Below are 27,162 nucleotides of genomic sequence, written 5' to 3'. Positions count from 1 at the left end.
CACCCAGCAGGTAGCACAATGGCTGCAAAGGTGTCAATGTGTTGCCTGGCCAAAAATCAAGCATATTATAATAAGTGTCCCTGTGCCTGTGTAATGTAAAAAATCTGCCAATCTGTATCTATATGAGCGTGGCTCCGATCGCTCAGCTGACTGTTGGTGTTCACATCGGTCCCGCCCATTGGAACTTATGAGCCGAGAGAGTAGAGAGGCGAGCAATCAGCTGAGTGCCAGGAACCAAGCTTATATAAATATAGATCGGCAGATTTTTTACATTACACAGGCACAGGGACATATTATTATTATTATTATTATTATTATTATTATAGTACAGTACAGAGACGATGGGAGGATTTTGTTAAAGTGGGTTCCAATATTAATTTGCTATTATAAAATTAAATATCCTCTACACTTCATATGCGTTCATATATAAATTAAATGTCCTATACAAATGCATATGCCAATATATACACTAAGTGCAATTACAAATAAAGTGCAAAATGTTCTCCAAAAAGTGCACTGTGCTATTCCTAGATCACAAAAGTGCAAATGTCCACTTTCAGTTTTCTGATTAAAAAATAAAGTGCATATTCAATGTGTTCTCTCTTCCTCTGTCCATCACCTTGGTGGATACGGAATGGAGAAATGGTGGAAAATGGCCACATGGTGGTTGGAGAAAGTTTTGCACTTGATTTGTAATTGCACTTTATATAGGACAGGACACATGAATTTGTATAGAACATTTAATTTATATATGGACACACATATGAAGTTTTATAGGCTATTTTCTTTTTATGATATCAAATCTATGTACGGTACATGTTTGCATGAACTGGAGAATTTTATTGAGTACATATGATTTTTTTTGCGGAAATGGTGTGTGTGTGTGTGTGTGTGTATACTCTTTAATCTGTTACAGATGTCTTCCAGCATGTTAAAATGAAATTGCTGTGGTAGAGATTATTATATTCATTTTAGCAGGTAGAAACAACAGCAACTTCATTGCTATAAACATACACTACAGGCTGTTTCTAGGCTTAAATCCTTGGTTGATGGACCATAGATCCACATTTAAATGGCCGTTGGGGCTCTCGTATACACACACATACTGGCTGATACCAGGTAGAACTGGGTGAATTATTTTTCTCTTTCGTTCATAGACGGACACAGCCTTCATTGACCTTAGGGTTATGCTTCTTCCTACCAGGAGATTTAGGCAGAATTCTACAGCACTTAAGGTGTTAAAAACTTTCCTTCATGCTGCTCCTCCCAGGGGGCGTGGCTCCCCCAGGCATAACCCACACCCTGCTTTAGCAGCCTCAGTTTGTTTTCTGCCTAACGACAGGAGGTCAAGGCTATCTCTGGAGTTCCTGGACTCTGGAGTTTTTTTCTGGCGATTTTTCTCGCTTTTTTTATTATTTTGTTCCTGCATTTTTGAATCCTGCGATTCTTCTATCAACAGCCGACTGGGTGACAGGCTGGGTCCTCGACTCTTGTAGTCCCCCCATGTTCGGCCTTCGAGCGTGTGCCGGCCCTCAGCTCAGCTTTGGGACGTCCACGACAGGCCCCATTGCTCCAGGGGCGGCCGGGGAACTTTGGTTCTAGGGCACACATATGACCGGTCTCTATGGCTTTGTCACAGTGTGTCTGGCCGACAGCCATGCCGTTTACGGACGTTGGTTCTGTCTGGGATACCTCCAGCCGGGTAGTCGCAGGACAGGTAAGTAGTGGCCCCTTACTCAGGTAAGTGGTCTGGCTGGTGGTTTCCCTGGGGAGGTCGACTGAGGGTCTGCCCTGCTTTCCTCTCTCCCCTTCCTCTCCCTCCTTCCCCTGACTGGGTAGTGGCTGTGAAGGGGGGCCTCCTGGGTTTTCTTTGTTACCACCGGGGCCCGTGTGTTGTTAGGGGGACTGTGTTGTTACTCTGGGGGGTGCTGCTGTGTGCTGCTGTGTTCTATGAGGAAATTTTTACCTCAGACAGCGGCCGTCTTGGAAATCTCCTTGGTAACGCTGTGATTCTTTTCTGAGGTAACAGACAAAGCAGTCAGGGCTGCTGTGTTCTATGAGGTAATTTTTACCTCAGACAGCGGCCGTCTTGGAAATCTCCTTGGTAACGCTGTGATTCTTTTCTGAGGTAACAAAGCAGTCAGTGCTGCTGTGTTCTATGAGGTAATTTTTACCTCAGACAGCGGCCGTCTTGGAAATCTCCTTGGTAACGATGTGATTCTTCCCTGAGATGACTCGGCACAGCCTCTGGTCAGTTTTAGTGCTGTTACAGTTTTAGTGCTGTGAATCTTCCATGAGGTGAATACACATCACAGTCAGCACATCAGAGCACACCTGAGGTTTTTCAGCTCCCTCTGCAGCTGGGTGGGGTGGTGAATACCGGGGGCCCCCATGCTCTGCAATAGCAGCAAGGAGGTGACCAGTGGGTTTTTTTTTGTCCTGCCTTGCAGGGTGGGTGACTCAGCGCTGACACTATGGAACTCAAGCTATGCCTGAGTTAACCCTTAATGCCCCTCCCCCTGCCACATCGGTTATGTTGGCTGTCCTGGGTTTCTTGCCAGGTTTGAAGCAGCTAGTGCCCGGATGGGGGGTAAAAAAGCGCCCCCTCCCTGAAGCCTGCTTCTGGGGATGACACAGAATCGCTGTTTTTTTCTGGTTCTGTTATGTCAGAGGCTGCGGGTTTTAACCCTTATGGATAGTGAGGATGACTCTGCTGCAGTCAGTTGCTGGCAAGAATTTGTTGGAGCTCTTGTTTCTGCGGTGCGTGAGGCTCTAAAAATTGAGGATGTGGCGGAGACACCTCCGTGTCAGTACCAGCACACTACCACGCACCGCTGAAGGGTTTCCTTGTGTTCCTTATTTGGACTATATGTTATACAAGGAATGGGATGCACCGCAAAAAGTTTGTCAAAAAACTTTGCAACCCGTTACCCCCTTGAGGGGGGCTTAAAAAAAAAAAAAAAAAAGTAGGTCTCTCCTCCGCCAGTGGACCCCCCTGTGTCCAGACTGCGCAAGGCCACCACATTGCCTGTGGAAGGGGCTCCTGCATTTCAGGATCCCGCTGATAGGAGAGTGGAGGCCGTGGCCCGCTCCCTATTCACGGTGGTGGGTTCGGCGGTGAGGCCGGCTCTGGCCGGGGCACTGGCAGGCCCCGACTAAAAGGGCGAAGCTCCTGCTGCAGGAGCTGGAAGAAGGACCTCTAAGGTGGCCTTGGTGATCACCGTTAAGGGTGAACGGTCCTTTTGGGTCTTCCCTGACTGGCATCATTGAGGATGCCACAGGTGGTAAGCGCATGCTGTTCCCATGGTTTGGGAAGGGCTAGGGACCTCGCCCTGTGCAAGGACCCTCCTTGCCTACCTCCGAGCGTTTTTTCGCTCGCCCTGTGCGGTGGGGGTAGGTCTACATGGTGCTTGAATCCCCGCTGCGGGGTAGCAGCGCACCGGATACCGCATGCCTAACAAGTCTGCGGACATACCTGCTTCCGCCTGAAGGTCTGCTCCCGCCCGTGTCTCGGGTGGGGGACTGGCTTCGCATTGCGAAGTGTTTTCCTTGGGGTACAAGATTGAGTTTCTCTCTTGTCTGCCAAACAGGTTTTTTCCCTCCGGCTTCTGGCCTCCTCCGGTTCGCCGGTTGACTCCGTCAGGGGCTGTCCAGGATCTTCTGGTCAGGGGAGTGATTGTGCCAGTTCCCTCGTTGGAACGGTCTCGGGGTTTTACTCCATTCTGTTTGTGTCCCCATGGAGGATGGGGCCCGGTCGATCCTGGGCCTCAAGTCCCTCGTTTTGTTTTGTCAGGTTTTTCTGGCATCCTTGGATGTCATGAACGTGTACCTGCATATCCTCAAACCACCAGAGATTCTGTGCTTTGCGGTCGGGGGGGACCATTTTCAATGGTGTCCTTCCCATTCGGCGGGTTTTCGCCAAGGTGCTCGTACCGATACTGGCCCGGCTGTGACAGCGGGGGTTTGTTATCATGGGATGTCTGGACGACATTCTCCTACGAGCTTCTTCGAGCTCTGCATTGGTGGAGCCGTGTCAATCACGTGTCAGGCTCTCCGAGTGTTCGGCTGGTTTCTGGATTGTCCTGAAATCAGGGTTGATTCCGTCTCAGGGATACCTGAGACTGGTCCTGGATTCCTCCGGGGCGGGAGTGTTTTTCTCCTAGCGGAAAAACTTCAGACTCTGCTATCTGCTGTGCAGCAGTTGCCGACCCAGAAGCGGTCATCTCTGCGATTCTGCAGGAAGGTTCTGGGTCAGTTGGTAGCCTCTTTCGAGGCGGTTCCGTATGCCCAATTCCACGCCAGGGTACTACGGAGGGAACTGCTGTCACGATGGGACTAGCTTCCGTCATCTCTGGATTACCAGATTCAGTTGAGTCATCTGATCATGTCTCCCCTGGTATGGTGGCTGGCGTTTTCGGTGCTTCGGGCCGGAAAAGTCATTTTTCTGCAGGCCACTGGACAGTGGTCACGACGGATGCCAGCCTCTCCGGTTGGGGAGGGGCGCTTGGGGCACCCAGTCAGCCCAGGGGCACTGGACTCAGGTGGAGTCCTGCCTACTGATCAACGTTCTGGAGCTCCGAGCAATCAAGCTTTGCCTTACCAGGTGGTCCCTGGATCTACAGGGCCGACCGGTCAGGATCCTGTCCGATAACACCACGTCCGTGGCGTAGGTTGATCATCAGGGAGGCACACGGAGTTCTGTTGCAGCGACGGGGGTCGCGCGCATCCTTTCGGTGGGCCGAAGGGTCCGTTCCGGCTCTATCGGCCGGGTACATTCCGGGAATACGGAATTGGCTAGCCGACTACCTAAGTCGCACTGCACTGGGCCAAGGAGAGTGGTCTCTCCGCCCGCAGGTGTTTCGGGGTCTGTGCCGAAAGTGGGGCACTCCGGACGTGGACCTTCTAGCGTCCCGTCTCTATATCGGTAGGTGCCACGGTTCGTGGCCAGGTTTAAGGACCCGTGGGCGGACGCGTCAGGCGCGTTGGTGGCTCCTTGGGGTCGCTGTCGCCTACTTTACACCTTCCCTCCTCGGAAGCTTCTTCCTCGCCTGCTGCGCAGAGTAGAAGCTGTAGGGATTCTATCGGTCCTGATTGCCCCAGATTGGCCGCGTCGCTTCTGGTACGCGGACCAGGTGCGTCTGCTGGCAGACGCCCCCTAGCGTCTTCCCCTGGGAATTGATTTTCTGTTACAGGGTCCAATCTTCCACCCTGTTTCACAGCCACCGGCCTTATCGGCGTGGCTGTTGAGAGCCAGGGGCTTAAGGACCGAGGCCTATTGGGCTCGGTGGTCTCTACCGTGCTGCCTGCACGGAGGTCTACCTCACGTAGGTTTTTTCCTCATACATGGAAGGCCTACTTCTCTGTGTGTGGGGAGATGAACTGGCACTCTCGTACATGCGTTGTGTACAGGATTCTGCTGTCTTTGCAGCAGGGAGTGGTTCAGGCTCTCGCCTTACGTACGGTTAGGAGCCAGATTTCTGCTCTGGCTGTTTTTTACTTGCAGCGACCCTTGGCATAGCACTCCTGGGTGCGTGCGTTGGGTCAGGGGGTCTGGCAGGTGGCCCCTCCGGTGCGCCCTCCATTACCCCCATGGGACTTGAATTTAGTCCTTTCAGTGCTTCGGGATGCTCCCTTTGAGGACATTCGGGAGGTTTTTTGTTTTATTGTCACAAAAGGTGATTTTATTTCTGGTAGCAATTGCCTCGATCAGACGGGTGTCTGTCTGTTCGGGCGGCCTTGTCTTGCAAGGCTCCCTGCTTGGTCATCCGTAAGGATGAGGTGGTGCTGCGGCCGCAGCCGTTTTTCTCCCTAAGGTCGTTTCGGCTTTTCACTTGGATGTGGACATTGTTCTTCCATCCTTGTGTCCTCAGCCGAAGAACCCGAAGGAGGCCACTTTACATTCTTTGGATGTGGTTCGGGCCCTTCGAGTTTACTTGTCGGCGACAGCTCCGTTCCGGATGTCGGACTCGCTGTTCGTGTCTGTGTCCGGTCCCAGTAAGGGCCTGGCAGTTTCGTCGGCCACCATTTCCAGGTGGATCCGACGGATTGTGCTTCAGGCCTATGCCCTGAAGGGCGGGTGCCCCCCTTTCGGGTCATGGCGCATTCGACCAGGGCGATCGGGGCCTCTTGGGCTTTCCGACACCAAGCCTCTGTGTTACTGGTGTGTAAGGCTGCGACCTGGTCGTCGGTCCACGCTTTTTCAAAGTTTTATATGGTGGATGTGAGTGCATCTTCGGATGCCTCCATTGGCCGCAGGGTGTTACAGGCGGCAGTTTAAGGTTGGAGTTCCTCCGTTGAGTAACTCCGGTTTTTGTTTGGGGTGTAACCTGTTTTTGCTGTGTTATTTTTCCCACCCCTCGAATTTTTTTGACACTGCTTGGGGACGTCCCTAAGGTCAATGAAGGCTGTGTCCGTCTATGAACGAAAGAGAAAAAAGGATTTTTGTACTCACCGTAAAATCCATTTCTCTGAGTTCATAGACGGACACAGCACCCACCCCTCCTTTGTTTGTACTGCTTGTTACGAACTGAGGCTGCTAAAGCAGGGTGTGGGTTATGCCTGGGGGAGCCACGCCCCCTGGGAGGAGCAGCATGAAGGAAAGTTTTTAACACCTTAAGTGCTGTAGAATTCTGCCTAAATCTCCTGGTAGGAAGAAGCATAACCCTAAGGTCAATGAAGGCTGTGTCCGTCTATGAACTCAGAGAAATGGATTTTACGGTGAGTACAAAAATCCTTTTTTTTCCCCTAAAAAAATCTGTGATTTATTTATATTTTTTCTAAAAAAACTCGATTATACGATTCAAATCGATTATTTTTTTTTTTTTTTTTATGGACACCGCTCCGGTCCTGAGGAGCTGCGGGCAGGAGTGTTTAGGTGAGGCTGCGACTTCGTCCTAGTCTGCGGCCTAGTCTTCGACCTAGTCCGCGACGGCCGGCCTTGTGGCCCTTTCCCAGGATCGCTGCTGACTGACTTCTCCCCTGCACACCCCGGAGAGGCTATCATGACAGGAGGGACACAGGAGGGTTGTTTGTGAGGGTCTGCACCCGGTAATAAAGGATTCTTAGCGCCGGTCCTGGGGGGGGGGGGGGATCTAAAAAATATTTTAATTTTTTTTTTTTTTTAAATATAAATAGATTTGACCTACCAACTCGATTTTTAAATCAAATCAATATTTCTTTCCCAGCCCTAATACCAGCAGACATGTATGTGTTTAGTGAGAAATCTCCTGCAAGTCTGAGATCCATGTATTTGACTTCCGTTGCCATTTTTACATTTATAAACGTCATCTAGTTTATTAAAAAACTTTAAAGAACAAATCTGCTTGGTGCTGTTTGCATCTAAACTGGCAGCATATCCTTGGTACCCTTATTTTATTTATTTTTTTAAATCAGATTTTTTTTTTATTGTGCCAGTAAAAATAAATTAAAAAAAAAAGGACCATAATAACACTAGTCACAAATAAAAGCAAGAGAAAACACACATATCCGTACCATGTACCCTTATTTTTAGAAAAGTACTGTTTATGGGGCACTCATTTGTCTCCCATGTCATAGGCCTTAATGGAGGGGGGTGGGCACAGCATGATTCCCAATGACACTCCGTCATCAGGGCAGGCACAAACAAATTATACTTCAGTATTAGAATGAGGAGGATATGCTTTTCTGCGTGATGCTAGTCGGCTCTGTTTCAGGACTTGAGACTAAGCAGGTAAGCATTTTATATTTAAAATGCTTTGCAAAAAAAACAGACATTTGTTATGACCAAAACTGTACTTTCTCTTATCGTCCATGGACGGACACAGCTCCTTAAATCTTGACAAGTGGGTTATGTTCCCTGTTTACAGGAGAGGACTAGGCAGAAACATGTTAAATAGTTAAATACATGTTACATTAACAGAGTTGAACAGCCCCGCCCAGGGGGCGGTCCCTCCAGACATAACCCTCCTCACTGCAGCATGCAGCCTCAGTTTCGTTCTGCCTAGCAAAGGAGAAGGACGTATGGCTCCCTTTGGGCCCAGCGCCCTGAGGAGAAATTTTATTTTATTCTATCTTCTTTTATTTTATTTTCACTTTTTCTTGAAGAATCTTCTTTCAACTGTCGGCTGAGAGACAGGCTGGATAATATAGATCCTTGTAGTCTACTCAGTCCGACCAGCAAGCGTGGGCACACCTTTGCAAAGAGGCTTGGTCTGCCACGCCATACCCCATGACTCCTGGGGTGGCCGGTGAGCTTTGCTCCGAGGTCCACATATGACTGGGCTGTGGTGTTGTCTCACTCACAGTGGACCGGGCCGACAGCTACCTCCATTTCGGTTGTAGTTCTGTCAGGAATGCGTCAGCGAGTCCTCGCTTGGACGGGTAAGTACAGTCCCTCCTGCTTCGGTGGGTTGGTACAGCTGGGCATTCCTGGGGTTTGGGGGTCCCTTCTCCCTTCCCTGCTCCTTTCCCTTGCTGCATTGCTAACATTGCCGCTGTCAGGGGGGAGGGGGCCTTCCTGAGGGGACTGTTATCTGGCCTGTGTTTTTTCTTTTTTGTATTGGGCTTTCCTGTGAGGTAAAAAGCCCTGTGATGAGCACAGATGTTTATGATTATACTTCAGCAGACGCTGACTGATTGGTGACACCTGTAATGGTTTTGCTTTTTATGCTGTATCTGTGACTTGTCCTTAAATAAAACAGCCCTAGGAGGCTTTTCCTGTTTAAACACAGGTCCCTGCAAAAGTTACCTCACGGTTCTTTTCCTCACAGGCAGCGCTGGGCAGTCTCCTCCTGAGGGAGTCCCCTGGTTACCCCTGGTCAGCGCAGCAAGTGGGTGAGAGGCCCTGAATAGGGCTCTAGGAGCTTTTGTCTATTTCTATGGACAGGTGTGCATATTATAATACACACTATGTAAATATTGGAGTCAGTATCTGGGTCCTTCCCCACATGCTGGTGGTGGCAGCAGGTGTTAGCACCTGGGATTCCCACAGAGTTTTTATTGTTAGTCCTGGACACAGTTTGTGCCAGGGTGGGGGTGGACTGCGGGCGGGCGGTAAAAGAGTGCCCCCTTCCCCCGTTATCCCCTGGGGAATGCTCTGTTATGGAGCCATGGACCAGGTACCTAGTTAAAAAAAAAAAAAAAAAAAGGCAGAATAAGGCATTTATGGGTGCGCTTTTTACTGCTGCAAGGGACTCTCCTAAGCTGCATAGTGCAGCTGGGTTTCCGCCGAGGGCTCGGTCTTTTTTGGATCACACAAATCAGACCGCTGTGTAGGTTTTTTCCTTCTGTGCCCTTCTTTGATAATTTCTGAGATGCGGAATGAGAAAAGCCGCTGAGGGCTTTTGTAGTCCCTCACCGCCGGGCGGGAACCCCCACTTCTATGGATCTGACTGATAGAAGATCCGAAGTACTGACCCATTCCATGTTTACCATGCTGGGGTCTGGCTTGTGCCCACTACACTGGGGTCTCAGTCGACGCTGGCACCATTTTTTGGGAGGTTTTTCAATTGCATTGAAAACTCCCATTGGCGCCCATTTTGTTGTAGCCCCGCTATGGCGCAGCTTACATTGTGCCGGCCATTTTCCTGTGGCCGCGTTCTGAACGCTCGGCGGCCATCCTGGAGTAGTTCTGACCCCTAGTGCTGTATACAACTCACAGAGTGAGCATTTTGCACCAGACAGTGGAGGAGCACCGACTCTCTCCTGAGGTTATTAGCCTAGCGGACCAGCTGGTCCAGGGCCTCATATAGGTCTGTGATGCTTCATTGAATGCTGCGCCCTTGTTATCCAGGGCGTCTGTTTCAGAATGGTTTTATGCACACGGTGGTGTAGTGCTTAACTCCATTACTTGGCAGCAAAAGAGTCATTGGTTAGAATCCGCACACTGACGCCAATCTTCCTGGAGCTTGCATTGTCGCTCCCTGTGTCTGCGTGGGTTTCCTCCGGGTACTCCGGTTTCCTCCAAAGACATGTGTGCATACACCTACATAATATACATACACACCATGTGTGTGTATTATTTAGGGGCAACCCTCCCAGGCCGTCAAAGGCCCAGCTGGGGGACTATTCTGTCCCTGGGTGCATAAGCCGATCACGCCTCACCCAAATCCTGCCAATGTATATAGCCTTCCCTCCCTGGGCTCTGGGTGGGAGGGGCGGCTTGCAGGTTCACAATTCAGTGAAACCTCCCTGCTCTCCGACTAGTGGGTCTGCGAGGTGGTCTCTTCGGAGTACTAGATAGGGTTTCCTCCTATCCACAGAACAAAGTTCTGTCCTTGTGTCTTCCTCTCTCGGCCCGTCGGTCTGCCTTGGGCAGTGTGGGATTTGCTAAGCTGCGAGGTAATTTTACCTTTCCTGCAGGACGAGAGTTTTGGGGTTTTCTATGGGCCTCAGGCCCTAAATACCTTTGAACGTCGGGTAGTTCTGCATGGAATCCATTTGTTCGGTGGTAGCTGCGCTTCATCCGGGGGATGTCCTGACGTCCTCGGACATCAGGGATGCATACATTCATGTCCCGTTTTGCACATGTCACAGTGTTTTTTTCTGTGCTTCGTGATGAGAGAAGGGTCTCTGTCAGCCTGTGGCCCTCCCTTTTGATCTGGCGTCGGCACCATGGGTTTTCAGCTAGGAGCTCGCACTTATTTGAATTTTGTTGGGACAGCGAGGCTTTGCCTCATTGGCTACTTGGACGACTTTCTTCTGAGAGCAGCTTCTGTCTCCGACCTAGTGGATGGGTTATTCCCATTCAGACCCTCCGAAGATTCGGGTGGATGTTAAACGTTTAGGCCAGAAAGTGTAGCTCGGTGGCAGCAAGCCTGCCCTCCATGTGTGCGACCCAGGGTTCAAATCATGGGCATGCTAGGTTCCGACTCAGCGTTGGAGTATCTAGTGTTGATCCAGACTCCTCAGTGGCAAAGGTCCTTCCCCCTGGAGAAATTGCAGACTCTTCAGTCTGCGGTGAAGGTATTGGCATCACGCAATCAGTCTTCTCTCCGGGCGCCTGCTGGTTCGGGGTCTGTGGGTAGCCTCCTTCAAGGTGGTACTGTATGCCCAGTTCCACACCCTGGTTTTCCAGGGGAACTACTGTCCAGGTGGTAAAAAATCTCTTGTCTCTGAAATCATTAGATTCCTGTGCGCCACCTAGTCAGAGTCTCTCTGAGTTGGTGACCGAGATTCCCGACTCTTCGGTCCGGGAAGTTGTTCCTTCCTTCCAGTGGTCGGTGTTTACGACGGATGCCAGCTCACGGTTTGTGAACCGGGAGGTTCACAAAACTGGGGGGTCCAGTCGGCCCTGAGTCGCTGGACTTGCGTGGACCTATGACCACACCTCCTTGAATGTGTCTGGTCTCGGTAGCTACCCAGGGTCGGGCCTGGCTAGTGCCTGGTGAGAGACCGCCTGGGAATACCAGGTGCTGTCTACTGTTCATTGTCCTACTATTTTAGGCGATCAGGCTATGCTTCTCCTTGTGGTCGACCGATCTGGTTTCAGCCAGACAACGCCACGGCCTTGGCTTCAGTCTACCATCAGGTATGCCGGCAGGCGGACTACTGGAGTCGCCAGATGCTGGACCAGGGCGATTGGTCTTTGTGCTTGGGTTGTTTTGGCTCCCTTGCAGGAGGTGAGCCTCACATGGCATGGATCTCCTGGCAGCTTGTCTTCGCCGCAAGGGTGTCAAAGTTAGTGGCCAGGTCTAGTGATCTTGTACAGACGCGTCAGTCGCGCTGGTGGCTCTGTGTTGTCTGTATCAGTGATTTTTTGCCATTCCTCCATGGTAGTTGCTTCCTCGGCCGCTCCACAGAGTGGATGCTGAGGAGATCCCGATGATTCTAATCACTCCAGATTGACCTCGGTGTCCTTGGTACGCTGATATCAGGCGCCTGGTAGCGGAGGCACCCTGGCAATTGCCAGGGCAGGAGGTTCCTGTCTCAAGGTCCCATACTTCCTCCTGTTGTACAGTCACTGACTTGCTCAACATGGTTATTGGAAGCCAGACTTTAGGTGACCAGGGTCTGTCTGACTCGGTCATCTCAACAGGGCACCGTAGTCTTCTTCCGGAGGATCTACCGTCGCACCTCTCTTGGTGCGAAGGGATGGAGTGACGTCCACGGGCGTACTCTCGGTGTCAAGGGTCCTGCTGTTTTTAAAGCTTGGATTGGATCTAAAAATTGCTTAAAGCACCGTTTGGGGGCAGATTTCAGCCTTGGCTGTGTTCGTTTAGTGGCCTTTTTGCGGCCCATTCCCTGGTGGGTCCCCTTTTTTTGTGTGCAAGGGGTTTGTCATATACTTTCCCCTCTTGACCCATCTCTTCCCCCATGAGTTTTGACTCTGGTGCTCTCGGTTCTTCAGGAACCTTCCTTTTGGAAACATCAGAGAGATTTTCTCTTGACACTATCTCAGAAGGTGGCCCCTTTAGTGGCCTTTACCTCTGTTAGAGGGGTTTCTGAGTTGGCGGTCTTGTCTTGCAAGCCGCCATGCTTGATCCCCCATAAGGATTAGGTGATGGTGCGCCCGCGACCTTCCCTTCTTCCGAAGGAGGTTTCGGCCTTTCATACTTTAGGCGTGGTACGCGCTTTGCGGGTATACCAGCCTACTACGGCTCCATTTCGGAGCTTCTGACTCTCTTTTGTGTCGGTGTCTGGTCCACAAAAGGGCCTGGCGGTCTCGTCGACCACCATTTCTCGGTGGATCAGGCAGGCCGTCATACAGGCCTATGCTTCTAAGGGGCGGGCCCCCCTTTCCGGTCACGGCACTTTCGACCAGGGCAATTGGTGCTTCCTGGGTTTTTTTTTCGACATCATGCGTCGGTCTCACAGGTGTGCGAGGCGGCGATTTGCTCGTCCGTTCACGCTTTTTCCAGAATTTACATGGTTGCTGTGAGTGCATCTTATGATGTTTTTTTCAGCCGCTAGTTTTTGCCGGCGGCTGTTTAAAGTTGCACCTCCTCCATTGAGGAGCTCTGCTTGTTTTGGGGTGAAGTTAAAATTGTTTTTACTGATATATTTCCCACCCCTCGTTTTTTGACACTGCTTGGGGACGTCCCACTTGTCAAGATTTAAGGAGCTGTGTCCGTCCATGGACGATAAGAGAAAATAGGATTTTTTGTACTCACCGTAAAATCCTTTTCTCTGAAGTCCATGGACGGACACAGCTCCCACCCCTCCTTTTTAGGTTTGTACTGCTTGTTACGAACTGAGGCTGCATGCTGCAGTGAGGAGGGTTATGTCTGGAGGGACCGCCCCCTGGGCGGGGCTGTTCAACTCTGTTAATGTAACATGTATTTAACTATTTAACATGTTTCTGCCTAGTCCTCTCCTGTAAACAGGGAACATAACCCACTTGTCAAGATTTAAGGAGCTGTGTCCGTCCATGGACTTCAGAGAAAAGGATTTTACGGTGAGTACAAAAAATCCTATTTTTTAACCCTATAAAAAAAACTGAGTATGTATAGCCAAAACCTCTTCTTCTTTTTTTTATTTTTTTCCCCATTCGCATACAGCCCAGAGATCCAGTAGGGAGTGAGAGGAAACCTCTATAAAGTGAGGGGAATTCTCCTCTTGTTATAACTGAAACGCGCGTTTCTCCTTTTATCTCACTTTCTGTCTCAGACAGCGGTCACCAGGAAAAATAAAGAGGGTAAAGCTGGCCATAGATGGTTCAAATATGAGATGGTTCTGTAGGGACCGGCCAAGATTCAATCCATCTATGTGCAAGCTGGTTATACCCAAGACGATTCCTCGATCGACTTGGGTACAACCAGCCGGTTAAATGATATACTTATGATTATTGACGGAGGCTATAGCAGCTAGCCGTAATCATTGGCCTGGATTCAAGAAGCAATTGCGCCTGTGTAACCATAGGTTACACAGCGCAATTGCTTACTTGCCCCGGCTCTTATGCCCGCATATCTTAGGCTGCATTCTTGCGATGGCCGCTAGGTGGCGTTCCCATTGTGCTCAGCGTATAGTATGCAAATTGCATACTAACACCGATTCACAACGTTGCGCGAGCCCTGCGTACGCAATTTACGTTGTTTCCGTACGGCGGTTTTTGCGTAAGGCTGTTACGTATACCCGTGGTTCTCGTGTCGCAAAATTTAAATTTTACGTAGTTTGCATAAGTGAATCGTGAATGGCGCTGGACGCCATTCACATTCCCTTTTTAGAAGCAAATGACGTCCTTGCGACGTCATTTGCCGCAATGCACGTCGCGAGTTTCCCGACGGAGCATGCGCTCTACGATCGGCGCGGGAACGCGCCTAATTTAAATGATTCCCGCCCCCTACGGGATCATTTAAATTGCGCGCGCTTGCGCCGGGCATTTTTCCGGCGCACCTGCGCAATTTACGGAGCTTCTGCTCCGTGAATCGAGGGCAGCGCAAAAAAAATTGCGGGGGCGCAGGGCAAAAACGTTGCCCTGCGCCTCCGTAAAAATAGCGCAATTCTACCTGAATCTGGGCCATTGTGTTTTGCCGGCCGGGAAGGCTCCCAGCCAGCAGAACACAATAACGACTGTGTTGATGGGGGAATCAAGCTATTTTTTTTCATTCCACCCGTGGTGGAAGGAAAGATAATCAAATCATCTATGGCTTGCTTAAATCTCTGCAGTGACGCTTGACTGGGTCCTTATACCTACACATCCAAAAACAAAAAAAAAAATATGTTTTTGGCCATACATTCACTTTAAGAAATGGAGAAACCATATTCCTAAAACACCAGCAGATGGCAGAGGTGTACAGAATTTTTTTTTTTTCTTCTGTTTTAAACCTATTTGAAAACGCATGGTGTTATAAAGCAGGCTGACACACGTTAGACCTTCATTTTACTTTACTAAATTTATGCTTCCATAGCTGAGTATTTGGCAGTTTTGACCTTGTTTAAAGAGGTTGTAAACCCAGAGAAAAAAAAATGTAAGACAAAGGCATAATGAGCTAGTATGCATCGGATTCTGCCGAAATCTCCAACCACATCACTTCCGGCGACCCTCCAGCAGCAAAAATTTAAGGATTACGACGAGTTGGTTATTTTCACAGAACACCGGCAGCATATACACTAAAGAACATGATATGAGTGGACATTGTTAGTCCGCCCGCTAGTAACCAACAACATGAAGGAATCTTCTTCTTTCTCCTTTTTTTTTCTATTTTTTTCGTACCCAGAGAGGGTCTAGTCTAGAGCAACCAGGGGATCTTGATCACATCGTTCCTGTTTCAGTCCTTTCTCTCTAAACCTTCTTCTCTTCTCCCCCTTGTCCTGCCTCCTTCCTTCTTTTGAAACGACTAAGTAATAATTATTTTTTATGTTAACTTGTTTCCATTTGGACACTTGGTGCAAGTAAAACGGGGAGAATTTTGAATTTGAGATTCAGGTACATTTGCGCTTTTTTTACGGAGGCGCAGGGCAACGTTTTTGCCCTGCGCCCCTGCAAATTTTCTGCGCTACCCGCGATTCACGGAGCAGCAGCCCCCGTAAATTGCGTGGGCGCTCCGGCAAAATGCCCGGCATAAGCGCGCGCAATTTAAATGATCCCGTAGGGGGCGGGAATCATTTAAATTAGGCTCGTTCCCGCTCCGATCGTAGAGCGCATGCTCCGTCGGGAAACTTTCCCGACGTGCATTGCGGCAAATGACGTTGCAAGGACGTCATTTGCTTCAAAGTGAACGTGAATGGCGTCCAGCGCCATTCACGATTCACTTACGCAAACTACGTAAAGTTCAAATTTCGTGACGCGGGAACGACGGGTATACGTAACATTGGCTGCCCCTGCTAATAGCGAAAAAACCGCCGTACGCAAACGACGTAAACTGCGTACGCAGGGCCCGCGTAACGTTGTGAATCGGCGTTAGTATGCAATTTGCATACTATACGCTGAGCACAACGGGAATGCCACCTAGCGACCATCGCAAGAATGCAGCCTAAGATATGCGGGCATAAGAGCCTTATGCCACGCATATCTTAGGCTGCAGTCGGCGTAACAAGGTTCCTGAATCAGGAGCATTCATTACGCCGGCGCAAGTAAGCAATTGCGCTGCGTAACTATGGTTACGCAGGCGCAATTGCTCTCTGAATCCGGGCCATTGTCTTCTCTATATTGGTTACCCTACTAAGGGAAATTGTACCCATGTGTCTACCAACTATTCCCCCTTGTTGGGGCTCTGTTTTGTTAAATACATGAAACTTAATAAAAAGATTGGAGTCTAAAAAAATTGCAAGAAATTAATCAACTCAAATCTATTCAATCAACATGCCAAAGACTGAAAGAAAAAAATATTTTACCTGATTAAATGAAGTATTGTATTTACTCAAAAAAAATGTAATAATAATAAAAAAAAATTAAATAAGAAAAAAAGGGCAAAAGCTTTAAGCGGAGTTCCACCCAAAAGTGGAATTTCTGGTGATCTGCTTTCTCCTCCCCTCCGGTGCCACATTTGGCACCTTTTATGGGGGAAGGGGGAACGGGTACCTGTTTTTGACAGGTACCCTTCCCCACATCCGGGAGGCAGCGCCATCCCTCGGAAGTTTGGCCCCCCTCCTCCTTCCCCTGCTGCCAGGCAAATTAGAAAGCGGCATGTGCTTTGCGTATGTGACAGCACCGACAGCCATGGTCCGAAAATAGGCTGGTGTGCCTACATGGCGGGCTCCCTGGACAGATAAGTGTCTATATAATAAGTCAGCAGCTGCTGTATTTGTAGCGGCTGACTTTTAATTGATATTTTCCCAAGCAGAACACCGCTTTAACGCTTCTCAGGGGAATTACCAATGGCAATATTAACCCCCTACCGCCGTGCGTACGCACATAGGTGGCCTCGGCTTTCAGGGTTATACCGGGATGATGCCCGCAGCTGCAGGCATCATCCCGGTACCGTTGTTTAGAGCGGGCGATTGTCTATCCAGGCATATACCGAAGGAGCGGGAGGGGACATCCCCCCTCCGCCACTCTTACATGGCCTCCCGTCCCTCCGGGAGACCCTATCCACGAATTGAAACCTCCGGCACCTAGCCACAGACTGGAACAAAGCCGTAAACACAGACTGGAATGAATGTAAACATGGAAGCAACATCACAAGGTCACTTCCGGTTTACTCGACTGCCAATGGCGCCGTGAAGAAAAGTATACCGCTCTAAAAACAATCAATCCCCATTGCTTCTGTCCCAACAAACCAAGAGGGTGCTGGCTGTGCTCAATTATCATGAGATGAAAGAAAAATCCTGGATCGCCGCACTCCTCAAAAAACGATGTCTTTATTCAAAACATGAAAAAACAACAAAAATTCAAATGGAAAAAACAGCCAAAATTCATGCAGTCAACCAAGAAGTGGATTAGGAAAAAAGAGCTGACATGTTTCGCATCCTGTGATGCTTACTCGTAGCCAATGGCGCCGGATTTAAAAAAATATACAGAATTCAGATTTTTAGGTACTGTAGTTTGTCGCCATTCCACGGGTGCGTGCAATTATAAAGCGTGACATGTTTGGTATCTATTTACTCGGCGTAACATCATCTTGCACATTACATAAAAAAATGGGCTAACTTTACTGTTTAATTTTTTGAAAATTCATGAAAGTGTCTTTTTCCAAAAAAGTTGCGTTTAAAACACTGCTGCACAAATACCGCATGACATAAAATATTGCAACAATTGCCATTTCATTCTTTTATATTCTCTGCTAAAAAAATATATATATTATGTTTGGGGGTTCTAAGTAATTTTCTAGCAAAAAAAATATGAATTTTGTCAGAAATAGGCTTAATCATGAAAGGGTTAAAGTGGTTGTAAACCCTATTTTACAACATTATGCTACAGGTAAGCCTATAATAAGGCTAACCTGTAGCTACCCAGGATATCTCCTAAACTGATATCCCCTGTCCCCTGCATGTGCCGATGACATCGGCACATGCGCACTGGGGCAAACTGAAGCAATGGAACCTATGTGACATTTCTTCAGTCTGCGTGCCGTTATCGGTGGCTTCTGTGCGCATGCGTGGAAGTGACATCATGGCGGTTCCGGCCAATCACGGCGCCAGAGCCGGGACGACATGTTGGCGGCTTCTGTGCGCATTCGTGGAAGTGACATCATGGCGGTTCCGGCCAATCACGGCGCCAGAGCCGGGACGACATGTTGGCGGCCAGAGGGGAAGACGTAAACCGCTGCGGGGGCTTCGATCTCTGGTAATTAATGCATAATGAGCTATGCATACTAGCTTGTTATGCCTTTGTCTTGCAGGTTTTTTTTGTTTTGTTTTGTTTTGTTTTTTTAAGAGGGTTTACTTCCTCTTTAACCACTTAACCCCCGGACCATATTGCTGCCCAAAGACCAGAGTACTTTTTGCGATTCGGGACTGCGTCGCTTTAACAGACAATTGCGTGGTCGTGCGACGTGGCTCCCAAACAAAATTGGCGTTCTTTTTTTCCCACAAATAGAGCTTTCTTTTGGTGGTATTTGATCACCTCTACGGTTTTTATTTTTTGCGCTATAAACAAAAATAGAGCGACAATTTTGAAAAAAATGAATATTTTTTACTTTTTGCCATAATAAATATCCCCCAAAAATATATAAAAAAAATTTTTTTTTCCTCAGTTTAGGCCGATACGTATTCTTCTACCTATTTTTCGTAAAAAAAAATCGCAATAAGCGTTTATTGATTGGTTTGCGCAAAAGTTATAGCGTTTACAAAATAGGGGGTATTTTTATGTCATTTTTATTAATATATTTTTTTTACTAGTAATGGCGGCGATCAGCGATTTTTTTTTTTTCCGGTATTGCGACATTATGGCGGACACTTCGGACACTTTTGACACATTTTTGGGACCATTGGCATTTTTATAGCGATCAGTGCTATAAAAATGCATTGGATTACTATAAAAATGCCACTGGCAGTGAAGGGGTTAACACTAGGGGGCGGGGAAGGGGTTAAGTATGTCCCTTGTGTGTTCTTACTGTGGGGGGGGGGGGGTGGACTCACTAGGGGAAACACTGATCCTCTGTTCATACATTGTATGAACAGAAGATCAGCGTTTCCCCCGCTGACGGGACCGGGAGCTGTGTGTTTACACACACAGCTCCCGGTCCCCGCTCTGTAACGAGCGATCGCGTGTGCCCGGCGGCGATCCCGCGCGCGCGCCCCTAGTGGCGGCTGGAAGAGAGGACGTTCTACTACGTGCTCTCGCCCAGCAGAGCCAACTTGCCGACGTAGAATGGCGGTGCGCGGTCGGCAAGTAGTTAAGTATCCAAAATTTTAATTTTTTTTTTTGATCCAGGGAACTAAAACAGAAATGGGGCGGAAATTTTTTTTATTCATTTTTTGTCAAAGTAACCCTGGTTTTTACTTTACAATCTTTCCTTTAAAATCCAAACTGATGAGGTTTGTGAAAGGTTGAAGTTCATGAAGATGTGTTTTTCTTCAACCTAAATAACATGCAGCTGTGGTTTGCAGTACAGAACCATATGCAGGAACGTGGGTTGATGGCCCATTGGAAGTTGATGTGAATTAGTGTAGAAGAAGCGTGAATGAGCCCTTCAAAACACATTTGTCACTTGTCCTAAAACCCACAGACTTGAAAGTTATTGTGATTGCCATAACTTAAAGCTGAACTCAAACTCAGAAGTCCTTCCTTGCAGTGGAGCTCTGCCTGCTACTCGCTTATGCCTAGGGCAGTGTTTCTCAACTCAGTCCTCAAGGCGTCCCAACAGGTCATGTTTTCAGGATTTCCCTCAGATGAAATGGAATGGAAAGATTGAAAACATGACCTGTTGGGGCGCCTTGAGGACTGGAGTTGAGAAAGAAAAGCCTAGAAAACCAGGTTCAGCAGTTTCCCTTGCCTGCTCCTCCACTCCAGCAGGCTCCTCTTTGCTGTTTGACATTTTCGAGGAGTTTCTTCTGCCCTGCTCTTCGGGTGGTCCAGGGTCCTCGGACGACATGAAGACAGATGCAGGGACCATGATAAGAGGCCCCCTTCCATTAAATGACTGGCTACCCTTGCAGTGCAAGCGCAGCCCCATTGCAAGGAAGGACTTTCTAGTTTTCCAGAGTTCACCTTTAAAGCTTGCTTGCTTTCATAGCTTGTCATACAGTGCATTCATGTCCCACATTTCATAGTCCTTTTGCTGAGATAAATCGGCATAAAATTGCATTGCATATATTTATTGCTAAATGACCAGCATCTCAATGGTTACTTATTTGCTATATCAGGGAAAGACAGTTAAAGCTGGAAAAAACGACTGCTACTAAGAGATACATCGAAGAATTCAAGGAACAGCAGAAGACTTGGAGGAAATTGGAAAAAGAGAAAATGGAGGCAGAAAATCTGAGAATTCGGTCGTTTGCAAATATGCAGCAGAGAAGAGAAGAAGACCGCATGGTCCAAATCAGGGAGCGGGAGGAGAAGAAGAAAGCTATCCAGGACTTGGTACTAATTGCTGACACACAGAACCATTTAACAATGCACAATGCATTCAAAATGTATCGCAATGCAGAATTTATCAAAACTGGAGCTGCCAGAATCTGGAGTAGTTGTGCATGGAAACCAATCAGCTTCTATCTTCAACTTGTTCAGCTAGACCCCTTTCACACTGAGGAGTTTTTCAGGCGGTACAGCGCTAAAAATACCGCCTGAAAAACTCCTGCCCATCCTTCTCAATGTGAAAGCCTGGGGGCTTTCACACTGAAGCGATGCGCTGGCAGGAGAGAAAAAAATCTCCTGCAAGCAGCATCTTTGGAGCGGTGAGAGGAGCGGTATGTATACCGCTCCTTCCCATTTAAAACAATGGGAAACCGCAGTAATACCGCCCGCAATGCGCCTCTGCAGAGGCGCATTGCGGGCGGTATTAACCCTTTATCAGCCCGAGTGCTTTCACACTGAGGCGATGCGGTAGCAGGACGTTAAAAAAAAAACTCCTGCAAGCAGCATCTTGGGAGCGATGAAGGAGCAGTGTATACGCCGCTCCTCCACTGCTCCTGCCCATTGAAATGAATGGGCACCGATGCCGAAGCACCTGCAAAGCGCTTCGGCAGCGGCGATACATGGGAGGTATTAACCCCTTCATCGGCCGCTAGCGGGGTTAAAGGTGGCTGAATAGCGCCGCTAAAATGACAGTAAAGCGCTGCTAAAACTAGCAGCGTTTTACCGTCAATGCCTGCCCCAGTGTAAAAGTAGCCTTCTAGTGCTGTTGTGCACAAGTGTAGGTACCTCACTTACCTTAAACCGGTAGTAGATGCAAGAAAAATTTAATTTTGGTCCCCCTGCAGGTTTAAGTCCAGAGGCCCGGATTCAGAAACAACTTACGCCGACGTAACTATTGTTACGCCGCGTAAGTCCACGGATGCGCCGTCGTATCTATGCGCCTTATTCAGAAAACAAGATACGCCTGAATTTTGGCTTTATACGACCGACGTAAGTCTCCTATGCTTCGTATCTTGGGCGCATATTTACGCTGGCCGCAAGGGGCGCTTCCATTGATTTACGAATATGTAAATGACCTAGATACACCGATTCACGAACGTACTTGCGCCCGTCGCTGTAATCTACGCCGTTTACGTAAGGCATACGTCCGGCGTAAAGTTAAGCCTTATAAAGCAGGGGTAAGTAATGTTAGGGTATGGACGTCGGAACAGCCGGCGGATTTTACGTTGTTTGCGTAAGTCGTACGTGAATGGGGATGGGTGTAGGTTACGTTCACGTCGAAGGCATTGAGCCGTCGTATCTTAGGGCGTATATGCAACGTGATTCTGAGCATGCGCCGTTCGTTCAGCCCTTCATTTACATGGGGTCACGCTTTATTGTAATACATCACTGATCACGCCCACTACCTGCCTACTTTGAATTATGCGGGCTTACGCCAGCCCATTTACGCTACGCCGCCGTAACTTAGGGAGCAAGTGCTTTGTGAATACTGGCCTTGCCTCTCTAAGTTACGTCGGCGTAGCGCATATGAGATGCGCTACGCCCGCACAAAGATACGCCGCTGTATGTGAATCCGGGCCATAATGTACTAGTATGCACCGCATATTAGCAACTTATTACCGACTTACCTGTTTAATATGCTCTCCCTTACTGCTGTGTTGCCAATCATGCGGGTCACGGGCGCTTCAAGTTTGGCTTGGTTAGCCTTCTGAGTTCCGTTTCTTTAGCCAGTTAAAAAGGCCGGGCGATGCTGGCATCCCTCCTGCACATGCGCACAGGAGTCACGTCATCACAGCACAGGTAATGCACGCTGAGCTGCACATGCGTGGCAGGGAGGCAGGGAAAGCATTTATAACAGAAGAAACCAATATTTTATCAATTCATATATGTGTACTTGTTGTAAAATAAATATTTACTGTGTTTTATTAACAGCTTGTGGAGCATATTCATAGAGAACAACAGCAGAGAGATGAACTCGACCAAATGCGAGAAGAGTTATACCTGGAAGAACAAGCCGAGCAGGCCAGACAGCGTGAAATTGTAAGTGACAGAAATGCCCCCCTTCTGGAAGTCTTGCTTGTAATACTTTCCTAAAGGTGTCTGAAGTTGGATGAGACCACCATCAATCTATCTGTGGGACAGCAGACATGCCTGGCCACAGTTATTGGGGGGAAATGTTATTTGCAGATTTTTTACACTTTGCTTACCCTTTTTTCTCATCTCTGTGAATTAATAATTGCAATATTGGGGTATATTATTTAATGCCTGCTGGCAATTTACAAGTGTCGTTTGAGGTATATCTTTCAGTCATCAGATTGCTTCATATAGCATTTGAAATGTCTTTAAAGGTTTATGGACCTATTTTACTCTCCTGCTTTGTTCATTTTGTTTAAGAATGCATTGATTTTTTTTCTTGATAGTTTGTAGCAGATATCTGCTACATTTAAAGAATTTGCCTGGTGAACAACCCATTTCAGATTTGCAAGATTAGTGAGGCCTAAAAGGAGATTAAAGTATTTATTGTTCAGGGATGTTTGCCTTGAGGGAGGTAATACATAGTAAGAGGATAGTGCAAATGCTGCCTTTATGCCTGGTAACAAGACAGAAGATGCACAAGATACGAACGTGTTCATTTTACTTCCCAGTAACAGTTCTTGGCAAGATTATTTATGGAAGTCTGTACTTGCTGTCATTCCAAAGTGTAGGTACTTATAAAGAAATCGTCCCTCCTGTTTCTTATCCACCTTGTGATCTGGTGGAACGATCTTTGCACCTCAATACCCATGTGCTGCAGGGAATTCACACTTTGTGCCAAAGTATTTTTTTTTTTATTGTTTGTTTAAGCAAATGCCGGGGGGAAGTAAGACTAAATGGTTTTACTGTATTTAGAAAGGGGGGGTGAATTCTAATGGAGAAATTTTGCCACCCGGTTTTCCCTATACCTAGTTTAGTTACCAGTGTATTCTGGTGCACAGGACCATTCACTGGCTTCTTCAGGTGGACCATAAACACATACTTTTTAACGACATAAACTTTATTTCCTACTACACTTTTTAAAGGAAGGAAAATGTGTAAAAACATGGCTGAAGAAGCACTACTGATTACTGACCCTGACCACAGAGGCTATAAGCATGCTCCTGCACTTCCCCCTGCAGAATCTCTGTAATCTTCCAGTGGCTGATCGTCCTCTGAGCTGCCAAGACCCTGATGCTATGTCCTTGATGCACAAACCTCCAGTCTTCTGTAATTGCTCCCAAACTTAAAGGGTCACTAAAGGAATTTTTTTTTTTTTTTTAGCTAAATAGCTTCCTTTACCTTACTGCAGTCCTGGTTTCATGTCCTCATTGTTCGTTTTTTGCTTTGATGTTGCTGTAATTCCTCTCTGTTCTGGACACTTCCTGGTTGTTTCCTGATCACCACAGTACTGGAAGATTTCTCACTGTGGTGACTAATCAAGGAGGTGTGATTACTGTGTGTCTAAAACTCCTCAGCACCAATCCAGTTTTGTTTTGCAAAACCTTCACTGCCCTCTATTGGCTCTCTGGCTCTGTACATCAGAGAACCAGGAAACAACAGCAAAAACGAAACTCAACTGTAGGTACATTATATGATTGTTTTTTATCTATTTTTAATCATTTTTAAAAGGAATCAGTTAACTATTACGTCTCTATACCCTGTAAACCAGTAATTTCAGCAAAACATTTTTTTTTCCTTTAGTGACCCTTTAAGGAGACTGTCTGGGCTCTTATTGACGCAGTACGCACCACCCGTGTAGCCTATTGCTAGTGCTGCCCACAGTTTATGATCCTTTAGTGCTCCTAAGACCCAAATATTTCTTTTTTTTTGAGACTGGGAAAATCTTGACAAGCTCCTTGTACCTCCCAAAACCTTCACCAGCCTTGTACCCATTTAAGAACATTGTTAAAGCACCATCTGCCCCCTCTGTAAGTCCAGCAGTATCTTATCTTAACAAAGCATCTGCCATCACCATAGAGCAGGGGTGTCCAAACTTTTTTCAAAGAGGGCCAGATTTGAAGTGAACATGCGTGAGGGCCGATCATTTTGCCTGACATTCTTTGAACCATTAAAATGTGGTCTAAGTGTGTTTGTTCGAGCACTAATACACTGCCCAACAAGAATTCTCTTGCCTTTGTGGCTGCCCATCACAGATCCCCAGTCCATCACAGATCCCCAGTCCATCACAGATCCCCAGTGCCCTTCCAGTTTGTGGCTTTGCTATTTGGTCTGTCCTCTGCACCACAGGTACTCGCCAAGGTGCTGCCACCTTTGGTTTCCTTACTGCACTCTCAAGACGTTACCATTTTGAGATATCTGAACGACCTCCTGCTCAGGGAATAGTCTGCATGGGTTTTGGCAAACATAGGCCTGACTGTCCAGACCTTGCAGGGGTTTGCCTTGTTCCTGAATCTTGAGAAGTCAGCATGGAAATATTTGTGTCTAATCCTAGACATGGCTCAAGCCACAGTTTTTAACAGTCCAAAAATGGCCAAATAAATGTAATTGCTAGGGTTAACATACACTTTATAATAGTCATATTCAATAAATCTAGTTTATAGTCCATTATCCAGCCAGACAGTGGAGCTCTAGGCTCCTTTCATTGCTTTCTCTACCTACCACATCTGAAAAAGGGTGAAATGTACACACAGAACTGGGTAAGTTACCACAATGAAACCTTAACCAGACTGCTCAGTGTGGCATTTACAAGCCAGACATCTGCGGCTGAATGGGAGCCGAGTCTTCTGTGGTGTCTCTTTAGCTAACCTGAAGCACTTTAGGATTCTTTTGTTATCTATTAAACTTGTGTAAAACAAAAGATTTCATGCTTATATTAAATAAAATAAGAATCAAAATAACGGAAAACCACTATAATTTTTTTACGTGAACCAAGAGTTTCTGATAACCATGTGCGTAACATTTTGTAGGAAGAGTTGGAAAAGAAAATTCGCCAGCGTCTTGAGTTGCAGCGAACATTTGAAGAACAAATGGCTTTTAAGCAAATTGTTCAACAAGCAGCAAAAGAGGAAGAGGAGGCTTTCAGACAGACAATGCTTGCAAAGTTGGCTGAAGATGACAGGATTGAGCAGATGAACGCTCAGAAGAGGAGGATGAAACAATTGGAGCACAAAAGAGCAGTGGAGAAACTGCTTGAGGATCGGCACCAACAGTTCATTGCCGATAAGGTGACAAAACATACTTTTTTAATTTATTCACTGCAGAATCTATTTCTAAAAATAATGGACTGTATTGCTCTTTTCTTACACAAAAAAAACTCTACACACTAAGGGGCAGATTCTCGTAGATCGCCGCATCTCTGCGGCGGCGTAACGTATCTCATTTACGTTACGCCGCAAGTTTTACGGGCAAGTGCTTGATTCACAAAGCACTTGCCTGTAAAGTTGCGGCGGCGTAGCGTAAATCCCCCAGGGGCAAGCCCGCCTAATTCAAATTAGGCGGGTAGGGGGCGTATAGCATTTAAATTAGGCGCGTTCCCACGCCGAACCTAATGCGCATGCGCCGTCCGAAGAATTTCCCAGGGTGCATTGCGCTAAATGACGTCGCAAGGACGTCATTGGTTTCTACGTGAACGTAAATGGCATCCAGCCCCATTCACGGACGAGTTACGCAAACAACGTAAAATTTTCAAATTGTGACGCGGGAACGACGGCCATACTTAACATTGAGTACGCCACCTAGGGGGCATGTTTATATTTACGCCACGTATCTCTTACGGAAACAGCGTATCTTTACTGCGACAGGCAAGCGTACGTTCGTGAATCGGCGTAACGACTCATATTCTACGCCGACCTCAATGGAAGCGCCACCTAGCGGCCAGCGTAAATTTTGACGCCTAAGATACGACGGCGCAGGCCGTCGTATCTTAGGCATGTTTAAGTGTATCTCAGTTTGAGCATACACTTAAACATACGACGGGCTTAGATTCGGAGTTATGTCGGCGTATCTACTGATACGCCGGCGTAACTCTTTGTGAATCTGGCCCTAAATGTTGATTGACACTTTGTGGTAGGAAACGTGCTGATATGAAATAAGCAGGAAATAGCAAACTTGGATGCTGAGAATGTATTTGGAAAGAGTTCCAGTTCTACAGTCATTAAAGCAGAGTTCCACACAAAAATGGAACCTCCGCTGTCCGGATTCCTGCCCCCCTCTGGTGTCACATTTGGCACCTTTCAGGGGGGAGGGGGGAGCAGATACCTGTCTGAGACAGGTATTTTTACCCACTTCCAGGCATAGACCCCCGCATTATGCGGGAGTCTACAACACGTCCGGCGCCCCCCCACCCACCCGCTTTCTTCTGGGAGACACAAGGGTCCCAGAAGACAGCAGGGACCAGTGGCATTGCGCAGCACGAATCGCGCATGCGCATTAGGGTAGCCGCAAGGCTTAATTTCCTGATTCCCTTACCGAAGATGGCGGCAGCAGCATCCGAGGACCAAGGGACAGGTCGGCCTCGGGTGCCGACATCGCGGGCACACTGGACAGGTAAGTGTCTTTATTTTAAAAGTCAATAGCTGCAGTATTTGTAGCAGCTGACTTTAAAAAAAAAAAAATTTTGCCAGACCTGCGCTTTAACAAACCATAAAATATAAGCCAATCTTTCTCAACCTTTTTTAAACATGGATAAACCCTTGAATTAATTTTCCAGGCTCAGGAAACCCCCTACTAATAATTACTATATCTGCAGCTCATGGTACATTAGTGTGATGATCACTCGGGAGAATGCTCGTTACATTAATGGTCATTGGGAG

At 47.6% G+C, this 27,162-nt stretch overlaps 1 protein-coding gene across 1 annotated transcript in view; it reads left to right on the top strand.

Moving 5' to 3' along the window:
- Positions 1-27,162, top strand: part of MNS1 (meiosis specific nuclear structural 1) — a 52,956-nt gene that overhangs the window by 21,649 nt on the left and 4,145 nt on the right. Inside the window, exons 6-8 of the mRNA XM_040342740.1 lie at positions 20,164-20,380; positions 22,307-22,414; positions 25,318-25,575. Of these exons, the coding sequence (XP_040198674.1) occupies positions 20,164-20,380; positions 22,307-22,414; positions 25,318-25,575 (583 nt within the window). The remainder of the gene's footprint in view (positions 1-20,163; positions 20,381-22,306; positions 22,415-25,317; positions 25,576-27,162) is intronic.

This window comes from Rana temporaria, chromosome 3 (genome assembly GCF_905171775.1).
Source record: "Rana temporaria chromosome 3, aRanTem1.1, whole genome shotgun sequence".
Taxonomy (NCBI): domain Eukaryota; kingdom Metazoa; phylum Chordata; class Amphibia; order Anura; family Ranidae; genus Rana; species Rana temporaria.
Note: the sequence above shows the minus strand (reverse complement) of the source record. Positions and strands in the feature narration are given on the sequence as shown.